The sequence below is a fragment of the Oryza sativa genome, chromosome 6, assembly GCF_034140825.1.
Source record: "Oryza sativa Japonica Group chromosome 6, ASM3414082v1".
In the NCBI taxonomy this organism is placed as follows: Eukaryota; Viridiplantae; Streptophyta; class Magnoliopsida; order Poales; family Poaceae; genus Oryza; species Oryza sativa.
The window spans coordinates 30,100,968-30,112,676 of record NC_089040.1 but is presented as its reverse complement, the minus strand read 5'-3'; the positions used below and the strand labels follow the sequence as shown (position 1 = coordinate 30,112,676).

At 47.2% G+C, this 11,709-nt stretch overlaps 1 protein-coding gene across 1 annotated transcript; it reads left to right on the top strand.

Moving 5' to 3' along the window:
- The first annotated feature begins 7,443 nt into the window (after positions 1-7,443).
- LOC9272123 (eukaryotic translation initiation factor 5) lies at positions 7,444-11,051 on the top strand. The gene is made up of 2 exons (XM_015787569.3): positions 7,444-7,560; positions 9,122-11,051. Exon 2 carries the CDS (start codon positions 9,437-9,439, stop codon positions 10,787-10,789), a length of 1,353 nt encoding a protein of 450 aa, XP_015643055.1. The 5' UTR covers positions 7,444-7,560; positions 9,122-9,436; the 3' UTR covers positions 10,790-11,051.
- The last annotated feature ends 658 nt before the right edge of the window (positions 11,052-11,709 follow it).

Genomic DNA, 11,709 nt, shown 5'->3' with positions numbered 1-11,709 from the left:
GCGCGTGCGCCGCGCCCTCCGCGCCCATTCCCCTCTCTCTCCCGCTCGCGCCCGCGCCCGAGATGGCCGGGATTCGAAAACCGAATCCCGCCTCTCTCTCCTCCCCACTCCCCCGCGTCGGCCGGCGATTCCCGCCGCTCCCGGCCACGTCCGGCCCTCTCTCCCCCTATTTAAGCATCGCCGGCACTCCCTCTCACTTTTTCCCCATTGCGCCGACCTCTCCCGAGCTCCCCATCGCTCCCGCGCCGTGCAACCACCCGCCGCCGCCGTTTTTGCTACTTCGGCCGCCGCTAGCCGCCGCTAGGCTCGCCGCCGCCTTGCGCCGTCGTCGCCGTTAGCTTCGCGCGGTCGAGATCTACCTCGTCCACCCCTCCTCCGCTGAGGTTCGCCGCCGGAGACCCAACCCCGTCGTGCGCCGGTGAGTGACGCCATGGCCGCCGCCTTCGGCCGGCGCCCTCGCCCTCTCGCGCCCTTCCCTCCCTCTCTAACCCCTCTCCTTTTGTTCGTTAGGAGGCTCCGGAGCTCGTCCCGCCGTCGTCATCGTCCTCCGACGCCCGCCGTCGTCGACCGTTGTCGGTGAGACCCTCCTCCTCGTTTTCTCTCTCTCTCCCGCACCGTTTAACCGCCGCACCGCCGTCTAGCTGTGTAGCCGCCGCTCCTCCTCTAGCCGCCGCTCTCCGCCGCCGGTCGGTCGCCGTCGGCCGTCGCCTTGCGCCGCTGCCGCATGCGCGCCGCCGCCGCGTGAGCGCCGCGCCGCCGGCGCCATGGTCGCCGGTTCGGCTTGCGCCGCGCCCGCGCGCCCCGACCGCGAGCTCCCGCCGCCGTCCGATCTACCCTTGGGTAGATCGGGGCCGTCGGTTCGGCCGCCACGTGGCGCCGCCGCCCCTTCCACCTCCCGTGCCGCTGACAGTGGGCCCGCGCGCCGCCACCCCTTTCTCTCTCTCCCGGGCCGCTGACCGGTGGGCCCCGCATGTCGGCGCCGCACCCCCGTGCTGACGTCAGCCCTGGAATTTATTGCGCAATAAATTATTTAAGGATTTTTGTTATAGTAATAAACACAGTGAATCTTCTAAAATTCATAACTAATTCATCCGAGCTCCGTTTAATCCCATTCAAGTCTCAGTAAATCAAGGAAATTGTGTAGAATCCATTAAAAATGGTTTTGTTCTCTGTTTCAGTAGTCTTATAGCCTGTTTGCAATGTTTGCTTTGTATGTCGTTAGATTCCGATTCCTCCGACGTTCCGGTGTACTTCGAGATAGTCGCCGAGGTCCCTCCAGCAGCAGAGCAAGGCAAGTCATGCTTGTCACTTGATCATATTGATCCTATATTGCAAATGTCCTAATGTTTTCCTTCAAATATCGCATTTGTTTTGCAATATTACTATGGGATGGTTACCTATTGTTACAGCCATACTATTTTGATACCATGCTCCTTTGTTAGCTTGGGGTTATAACATGATTAGAGTTTGGACTAGGAATTGCTTAGCCATGCTTAGTTCAACTAGTTCACAATGGGGAAAATCATATTAATGTTTAGACTGTTGGTTCTAATGGTAATGTTGGATTAGTACCACCGCTTTGGTGTTGGTTAATTAAAATGAATCACATGGTGGGCTGTGGGTGCATGGTTTTGCTGGTCGCACCCATGGCAGTTAAGGACCGGTTCGCGGGATGCCCTGGAAGAACTTATCGTACTTACCACAAGCCAGCGTGGGCAACGGCTGGGCTTGTAGTGTAGCTTTCCTCTAGCCGACGCATCCAGGCAAGGGTGGGCGTGATGGAGTTTGGATGGGCCCTGCGACGGCCTATGCGGCTTCCGGATTCACCTAGGCACGAGAGGGGACTGCCCGCTGCCTTGCGAGGAGTGGGGGTGAAACCTGAGGTGTGGTGTGCTTGGTTAGAGGGGGGTTATGCGAATGGTCCTGTCACAGCCTCTTTCCGGGATGTCGTGGTGGCATGTCGGCGCACGGAAACGTGTCGTGGGGCTGTGTCTTGTGGGTACAGTTGTACACCTCTGATCAGAGTAAAACTATTCGAATAGCCGTGCCCGCGGTTATGGGCGGTCAACCAGATTCACCGTGATTAGTCTCACCCTAGTGTAATCTGATGAATTTGGATAGTTTAGGTGGATGGTTGGGCCTGTCGCAACGTGGGTTAGCGTTGGACAGCGGATGTTTAATACTGCTTAATTATTACAACCGTTTTCGCATTCAATTCCTGTTTATAAATGCCAGTATTTATGCAAATGAACCACTCTAGCTCTTCTTTGTTAATTCCCTGCATCATACCCCTATTCCGGTATGACTTGCTGAGTACAGTGGGTAGTACTCAGTCTTGCTCTACTTTTTCCCAACCCCAGAGGACAGGTATGTGTCAGATGAAGGTTTCCCCGAGGAGTAGGCTTCGTCCGTGCCGTCGAGGATGCCTGTGGAGTGGTGTTCCCGCTGCAGTTTAGTCAAGGCTTAGCTCCAGTTCCTTTTGTTTTCCGCTGCATTTTTTGTAAGACTTTTATGATGTTTGTAAGACGTGGATCTGAATGTCAACATTGTCGTTTGTGTACCCCGGCTGGTCCTGGACGGGGATTTTAATGCACATTCTGCTTGGAATTCTATTCGGGAATTTCTGGGCGTGACAGATCCTCAGCCTCCTTCGCGGTCCGCTCACGGTCCTGCTGCTCACGCCGTAGCCATTCTTGTTCTTGTGCTTGATGCTCCTCCTCCAGTCGGCGACGTTCTTCGGTCTCCCGGGCTTGGCGTTGCTCCTCCGTCTCATTATTGGCCATGAAAACGCCAAAGTAGAGAGGGGTGTAGTTGTCATCTAGGCTTCCGTCGAAGTCGTCGAAGTCGTCGAAGTCGTTGTAGCGAGAACTAAATTCGTCGTACTCCACAATGTCAGTAGGACGTGAGTCGACGGTGGGAGAGCTGTTGTAGTCATCCAGCTGATCCGTCGAAACCGTGCCGAGTGGTTGGAGGATGACGCCGACTTCCCTGAAGCTAGGCGAAATCGGTGTTGAAGCCGACTTCCGCCTAGGCCTACGGGATGAAGACGCTGTCGTGGTGGAGACGGCCGCTAAATCGTCGGGGAGCTTCATCAGGACTGGTGGGTAAGCCCCATCATCTTGATCTGGTATCGTTGGAGAAGATGCGATCTCGGCCGAGTGGTTTGAAGCCGACTCGGTTGAGATGGTCTTGAAGTAGCTTTCAGCCGCGTTCGGGAATCCAAACGGGACCGAAATCCGGTTCTCTCCCGACTGGTCTGATTCCGAGTCGAGGAGAGAAATCTTGCCGAAGTTGTTGGTGACGAAGTCGAGGCTGCCGAACCGAAACGTCTGCCCGGGTGGGAAGACGAGGCCGTCGATGCCGGAGATGGAACCCATTGCACTGATCGGCGAAAAGCTTGACGCTACCCCTACCTGGCGCGCCAACTGTCGAAACTAGATTTCGGCAATAATAAAAGGGGGTGGCTATCAAGCTAGGAAAGTGTATGGGTTTGGAGACAAAGGATTTATACAGGTTCAGGCCTTCTTATAAAAGAAGTAATACCCTACTCCTGTCCGGGGATGAATCCGCCGAGTGTGTTATTGATTGTATGATTTGGAGAAAATCCAACAACTGCCCCTAGAGGCGCCCGGACCCCCCTTATATATAGGAAGGAGTCCGGGTTACAAAAGATAATCTATATCCCTAACGGAATACACAGATACAGATTAAATACAGTCGTGACCGACTAAGTCTTAAGTTGTTTCCTTGATATACAAGTCAGGAAACAAACCCAGGATACACATAAGATATTCTATCTATATTCGGTATCCTATATTCAGTCCAAATATCATCGCCGTGTAGATATGGGATATCCATAATCTCCACATGTACGATTCCATTGGAGACGTACGTCGCCGCCGAAGCTAGGTATCCACTTTAGCAAAAGGAATCAGATTCCGGCCGGGCACACGGGAACTATTAATTTCTCCGGCTGCTCGATCTCTCATCGTGTCGAAACATGAATTCGGCAATAATAAAACGGGGTAGCGCACGAGACCTAAAAGTGGATGGATGCAGAGACAAAGGATTTAGACAGGTTCAGGCCCTCTCAATGAGAGGTAATACCCTACTCCTGTTTGGGGATTTGAATCCGCCGAGTGTGTATTGATCTGACGATCAGGTTGTGTCTCATGCCCCCTAGAGGGCTTCCTGCCCACCTTATATAGGATGGGGGGCAGGATTACAAGATAGAAACCTTAACCAATACGGTATCGGTTTCCTAAATCTACTTTACAATCTTATCAAACCAGAACTTTAGGCCGTTCCATAATATATAGGGAAACGTAATACCCAAGTCACGATCTGTTACATATTCCATACATATATGTTATCCCCTATTACTAGTCGGATAACCATGCCGTGTGGATATGGGGTACCCATAATCTCCACAGTAGCCCCTGAGACCTTCACAGTCGAAAATATAATCTTCTCTCGAACTAGATTACTCCAAAGCCGAGTGCTTCAATCATCTTCGCCATGGTCTCCCGAGTACTTTTACCAAATCTGAAGACTGTGGAGGGCTGAAAAATAAAGTCAGGTGCATCGAATAGATGCACCTAATAGGTGTAGCCCCCGACTATGTGGTTAATTGAACCATCCAAACATATAGTCAAGGAATAAATAATCTAACCAACCGAGTGGTTTTGATAATTGTAATCAACCAAGTGACTTGATATCAATATATAGCATATGCGGTGTGAATCCCCGAATAATATGATCCAAGTGATATACCGACTGCTTGGCATAATATGATGCGTACAACCTAAAGTTGACAACATCTTTGAAAGTTCACATAGCAAAACAACTATAAAGAAGCTTGAATGCTGTGAATAAAGAAATTTCCAAAGTATTGGGCATACGCCATGCGCACACTTTAGCAAAAGGAATCAGATTCCGGCCGGGCACACGGGAACTATTAATTTCTCCGGCTGCTCGATCTCTCATCGATCGATGGAAGGTTCGTTCGCTAGCTTCGCCATCCAAGACACCGCACTAGGACCAGTCCATCCGTTTCGTATTACAACTCGTTTTGATTTTTTTATCAGTTAAACTTATTCCCTCCGTTTCATAAAGACTGCATTTTAAATTTATTATATGTCCAACGTTAATTGTTCGTTTTATTTAAAAATTTTATGAAAAAGTTAATCACATATGAAATACTATTCATATCTTTTTTTTATCTAATAACAATAAAAATACTAATCATAGAAAATTCTTAAATAAGACGAATAGTCATACATTACATCTAAAAACTGAAAAATAGAGTATTTGTAAGGCAGAGGTAGTATAAATTTGATTAAGTTCATAAAAAAAATATAGTAGTATTTTTAACACAAAGATATTATAAAAATATATTCAATTCTTGATTTAATGAAATTATTTTGTTGTTTTAGATGCTGCTAAACTTTTCTATAATTTTAGTTAAATTTATAGAACTTTAACTTAAAAGGTAGTTAAAGCGACTTAATTATAAGATGAAGCAGAACGGATGGATTAATTAATATCCCAGGTCGATGCACCGTGACATCCATGGCTCGATCAACGCGATGCATTCACTCATCTGCGTGCAGTGCATGCACCCAACGTGCTTGTATAGGATTTTTTTTGGAAATAATACGATTTTAAAGGAAAATCGCAAAAATATAGGTCGGTTAGACGAAATCGCAAGTTTGGCACTCTATCGAATATCCGTGGTTCGACAGGGTACCTATCGAACAACCGCAGTTCGACAGGGTGCCGGCAGTTCGACAGATGATAAAATAATTTTTAAAAAGAGGAAAAACACTGTAGCACACTGTAGCTGAGACCCTATCGAACTTGGGCTGTTCGACATGCCACCCTATCGAAGTTTGCTTGTTCGATATGTCCTGCCAGGCACTGTTACTGTCCTTTTTTTATTTTTTTCCCTTGGACCAACTACCCTATCGAACTATGGCAGTTCGACAGGTACATGTCGAACTGCCATAGTTCGATAAGTACCTCTATCGAGACACGGTTGTTCGACAGGGTGCTAAATTTACGATTTCGTCGAACCGACCTATATTTTTGCGATTTTCTATTAAAATCGTATTATTTTTTAAAAAAATTCGCTTGTATAGGCGTGTATAGCTGCCGCTACTACCACTCTACAGGAGTAGTGTTCTTCTTGCTTGCATCGTTGCATGCAAAGAGCATCTCTAGCTAGCTCCATCTTGCTGTTGTGTGTTTGTGTTGATAGGAGTACTCCCAGGTTGCTAGAGCGGCGTTAATTGTTGTGTGCGATGCATCACGAGAGGAGGAGATTCCCCTCGTTTCTCGCGCCGTTTTCTCGGGAGAAATTGGGCTCCATCTCGTGTCGACGTCGCCGACTCGCCGTCGTATTCGTCTTCGTCTCCGGCGACGTCGGGAGTTCGAGACGGCATAATTTTTCTGGCGGACTCCCGCGCTCTCGGCCCACATGTACAGGTGTGTAAAATAATTACGGCCCAATTAAAAAAGTTCACCCCATACCAGCCCAGATACAGCCCGCTTCGAGTCTTCTTCTAGAGAGAGATTTAACCACCACCGCTCGCCACAGGATTCACCACGCTTCGCGAACCCTCGTGGCCGATCGCCGCCGCCGATATCCGAGATGGCGCATCAAAAGTTCACACGAGAGCTAGACGTACTGTGAAGGACCTTATTACAGCCCAAAATAATAGGGGTCGGTTTGGTTTGAGGGAGTTGGTGACAGAGGATACAACTCAGAGTGTACACTCACACACGCCACAACAACACACGCACACACACGCGTGCGCGTCCCTAACACACGCTAAGATTGAGATTAGAGGCATTAGGCTTCGGTGCACAGGAAACATACAGTCCCACTGAACACTCACGCGTGTGTATATGTGTACCGTTATTTCTAGTCAAGACTACCCGAAGGACAGTCCTAAAGAAAGACGAGAAAAAACCCGTCGAGGTGAGGTCCCGCGAGTCGAACTCGCGACCGGCCATTCGCACCACAACGAACATGCCAACCGAGCTTAAAAAGTTTAGTTTGGTTGGAGGACTTGAGAATTCGAGAGGGTTTAGGATAGAGAATCAAGGCGTCCGACTCCTACCAATCTCTTATCTAAGGAAGACATGTTAATTCATGAGACTGTGAGGGAATTAGATGCGAAAACCAAACAAGAGATGTGTACTAAAAATGTTTACTCCCATGATCAATCACACCATCAACTCCCTTCTTTAAACTTCCATTCCTCTTCTCTTCTCTTGCAAAACAGGCCGTGGGAATCCACCAAACTAAGCCCTGGTCCGGCCTATTTTCAGGCCCAACAGATCCTCCCCCCTCTCACAGAATTCGAATCCAACCCCAACACGGAATGGAAGCCCTAGCCAACCTAGCTATATAACCCACCCCTACCTAACCATCCTCCTCCCCCCTCTTCCACAATCCAGCCGCCGCAAGCAAATTTCCCCACGCTTCGCGAACCCTCGTCGGGTCGATCCCGCCGCCGCCGCCGACGTCCCCAAATCCAATCCGCCCATCGCAAGGTGAGCAACTCCCCGATCCCTCCTCCTCCCCTGATCTCCTCACCCTCTGCAGGTTTCGGTTTCTCTCTGGTCGGCATCTGGAGTGGTGCGGATTTATGCCATTTTAGGAGTTCTCTCATGGTCAAATCTCGTCGGATCGAACGATTTCTAAGGCTTGGGAAGTCGTTGATAGTCCTGATTATGAGTAATTTGCTAGTGATGGAGTTTGGGGGAATACAGATACTTTGGGTGTGTATATTGCGTCTATTATCTAACGTGTCAGCTCGGTCATGTGATGTTGCGTGGATTTTCATATACTCGTGCTGTTGCAGTTCATCCAGCTTCGATTATTGTGCCTCGTGTAGTTTTTCAGTTAATATTGTTGTACTTCATGCTGCTAGGATGCGTTAAACATGTTGCAGTTGCATTAGTTACCATCTATTGGTTGGATTTTACTAGCATTAATTATTGTAGTGATAGTTTATGAAACTTTCGATTGTTTCATCGAATGTAGTGCTATGCAAAAGATGTCTGTCGTATGTTTCTTAGTACACTGAATTAGCCATTCTGGTATTTAGGGGGTGATCGAATCCATTATGTAATCAAATCTCGTAGTAGTTGTACTGGTGCATTGTGTTTCGTCGTGCTAATAAGACCATTCCCAGTTATTACTGCAATATTTTGCCATCTGAAATTGAATGTTCATGTGTTTTTGCCAATTGCTATCGTATTCCTTATTTACTATCCTTCCTTTTGTATTAATTTTTCCATGATGTCATCAATCTGCTAGGCTGAGTTTATTTATGGCATTGTTTACTACGCCTAGTGTGCACTTTTGATGTTGGCCAGCAAAATCACAGTTTTATTTGCTTATGCATGGTTACTTCTTTACTCGTAGCTATGTCGCACTTACGAGCTTCTGTTTTCTATTTCCTGAGTGACAGTCTCCTTGTCTATTTAGCTCTGGTTGCACTTTTGATGGATATGGTTATGCTATTTGTTTGGTCCATAGAGTTTCTGAGTGGTTATCCTATATAATATTGGTGAAAGGTTTATTATGCAGATGATCTAGATGACACATTAATCCAGTATATGCTGAATTCGACAAATGTGTAATAAGTGCTTCAATTGTATAATAGTACAAACTGTTTGGTCAGTGTGTCTGACATATTAGAACTTTCAGTAATGTGCCTTGTGGTTTTCAACTTTTGCTGGCATTATAATGTAACAAAGGAGCCTGTTGCGCATTGCAACATGGTTTTGTTGCATTCTTCATCTTGCATTCATACAAATGCCATTCTTGTACAGTATTTTGGACATGCAAATGGTTTTATTCACTATCCTAATATTTTATACAGGATAATGCAAGTAGAATACAAACAGATAGATTGTTCGCTTTGTTGATGGAGTGAATATTTAAGTGATAAGTGATTTATAGTATTCGTTTGAACTTTGGTATCATATATATGCATCAGATATGTAGTATATTGTATATTTTACTTGCATTTGAATTATTTCTTACATAAGTACATTTCTATGGTGTCTGTATGAGTGAAGAATCTGATGTTGACGTATGATGCAGGAGGCAGCATCAGTTTTGCTGCAATCTGACAAAGTGGAGGGTCTAAAAGTTGAAGCTTCTTTTATGTCTGAACAAGACTTGCTTTACTTGGGATCAGTTGGATTACTTGGAGAATATTCTCGGACGAGAAAAAGGCACAAGCTCCCGCTTGGAAGGCCCTGCTGCATGCATCCGAAGCCTTGTCAATTTATGCAAACTTCTGGCTGCTCTTGGAGTGCACTGGTTTCTGCTGATCCACTTCAAGGATCAAGACTATTGTCACTTCTGGCTCTTGGTGCTTCTGATATTATCTCGGTGAAAGAAAATTAATCCAAGATGGCTCTGCAAAACATTGGTGCTTCAAACCGCGATGATGCTTTCTACAGGTATAAGATGCCCAGGATGATCACCAAAATAGAAGGCCGTGGCAATGGCATCAAGACTAACATCGTGAACATGGTGGATATAGCAAAAGCCCTAGCTAGGCCTGCTTCCTACACAACAAAGTACTTTGGATGTGAGCTTGGTGCACAGTCTAAATTTGATGAGAAGACTGGTACTTCCTTGGTTAATGGGGCACATGATACTGCTAAACTGGCTGGTCTCCTCGAGAACTTCATCAAGAAGTATGTCCAATGCTATGGATGTGGCAACCCTGAGACTGAGGTCCTCATCTCCAAGGCCCAGATGATTACATTGAAGTGTGCTGCCTGTGGTTTCGTGTCAGACGTTGACATGAGGGACAAGCTCACAACTTTTATCCTGAAGAATCCACCTGAACAGAAGAAGGGTGGTGGGAAAGACAAGAAGGCAATGAGGAGAGCTGAGAAGGAGCGTCTAAAGGAAGGTGAGGCTGCTGATGAGGAGATGAAGAAGCTAAAGAAGGAAGCAAAGAAGAAAGGTGCATCCAAGGAAAGCACCTCCTCTAAAAGTGGTGCTGGGAAGAAGAAGGCTGCTTCTGGCTCTGATGAGGATCATTCAAATTCACCAACTCGCAGCCATGATGGTGACAATGTGGCTGCAGATGAGGATGACGACGATGATGTCCAGTGGCAGACTGACACTTCGCTGGAGGCTGCAAAACAGCGCATGCAAGAGCAACTGAGCGCTGCAACTGCTGAGATGGTGATGCTGTCCACTGAAGAACCTGAGAAGAAGAAGAAGCACGAGGCCTCACACAAGGAGGGTGCCTCCAACGGAAGTGCAAAACATGTGGTTGAAGAGGCTAAAAGCAGTCCTTATGATGATCTGGTCAAGGAGATGAAGGATAACTTGAGCAAGGGTGCTACTGCTGTTCAGCTCAAGGGTCTGATGACTTCCTCAGCCCTGCCACCCCAGGATGCTATGAATGCTCTTTTTGATGCACTCTTTGGCGGCCTCGGCAAAGGATTTGCCAAGGAGGTTGTGAAGAAGAAGAAATTCCTCGCGGCTGCTGTACCTGATGAAGCCTCCCAGATGGTCCTGCTGCAAGCCCTGGTGGCCTTCGGTGCCAAGTCTAGCCCTGAAGCTGTGAAGGAGGTGCCGATTGTTCTCAAGGCCCTGTATGATGGGGACATCCTGGATGAAGAAGTGATAACTCAGTGGTACAATGAATCTGTTGCTGCTGGCAAGGAGTCCCAGGTGGTGAAGAATGCCAAACCATTCGTGGAGTGGCTCCAGAGCGCGGATTCTGAATCCGAGGAAGAGTGACGCGTCCAACCTCGTCCCCAATCATCGCCTACTTCGCCTTATCGTCTTTTGAGTATTCGTTCGCCATGAATATTTCCAGTTCGTATCGTCGTGTGCTTTTCCTACGAGTTATGAGTGCTTCGAGTTTGTTCGTGTGTCCTGTGCGCTTGCTTATCTGTAATGTTGGTCAATAAACCCAGACGGTCCTTACAGACTATGTGGTGTCACACTCCTGCTGGAGATCTTTTTATCTATCAAAACCTTAATGTGTTTTATGTGTCAATGCGTAATATCGGAGTCTATTGTTGGCTCTTGTGAGATTATTACTGGCTGCATCTGTTACGTGCTTGATATTATCTTGCCTGTGTACTTAGCGGCTGGATGCAGGATGTGCTGGTGTTTTGATCGCTTTGTTGCTCAAGTATGAAACGTCTTAAGCTCCTGTGACAATTACATGTTGTCATTTGTCAAGCTTAGTTATCTCTCTGCTGATACCGAGCGTCACGCTGTGTTCGACGTGTACTAATCTCAATACTGATACTGAAAGTCCCACACTGATCAACATGTTTTATGATCTCAATACTGATACTGAGCGTCACTCTCTGATCAAAATGTACCACTTTTTGTAAGGATAGGTACTACCGAGTACCGTTGTACTTGTGCCAATATTTCCAAGTACTCCTAGCAAGGATATATGTGGTACATACAGGTAGGCTATACCAGGTTCAGCGAGCTTTCTGTTGAGGCATCAGAATAAACCAGTGGTAATCTGATGGCATATCTGCTGGGATAAGCCGGCAGTACCTGAACATTCTTTGTGGAACTGCCGCATGCAGAACAACAGAACCTGGAATGCCAGGTTTTGGGTGTTCACCCTCATGTTCTTCCTGCTGCCTTGCATGGAGCTGCAGGAAACTCCTGAAAAATATCTCAGTTTACCA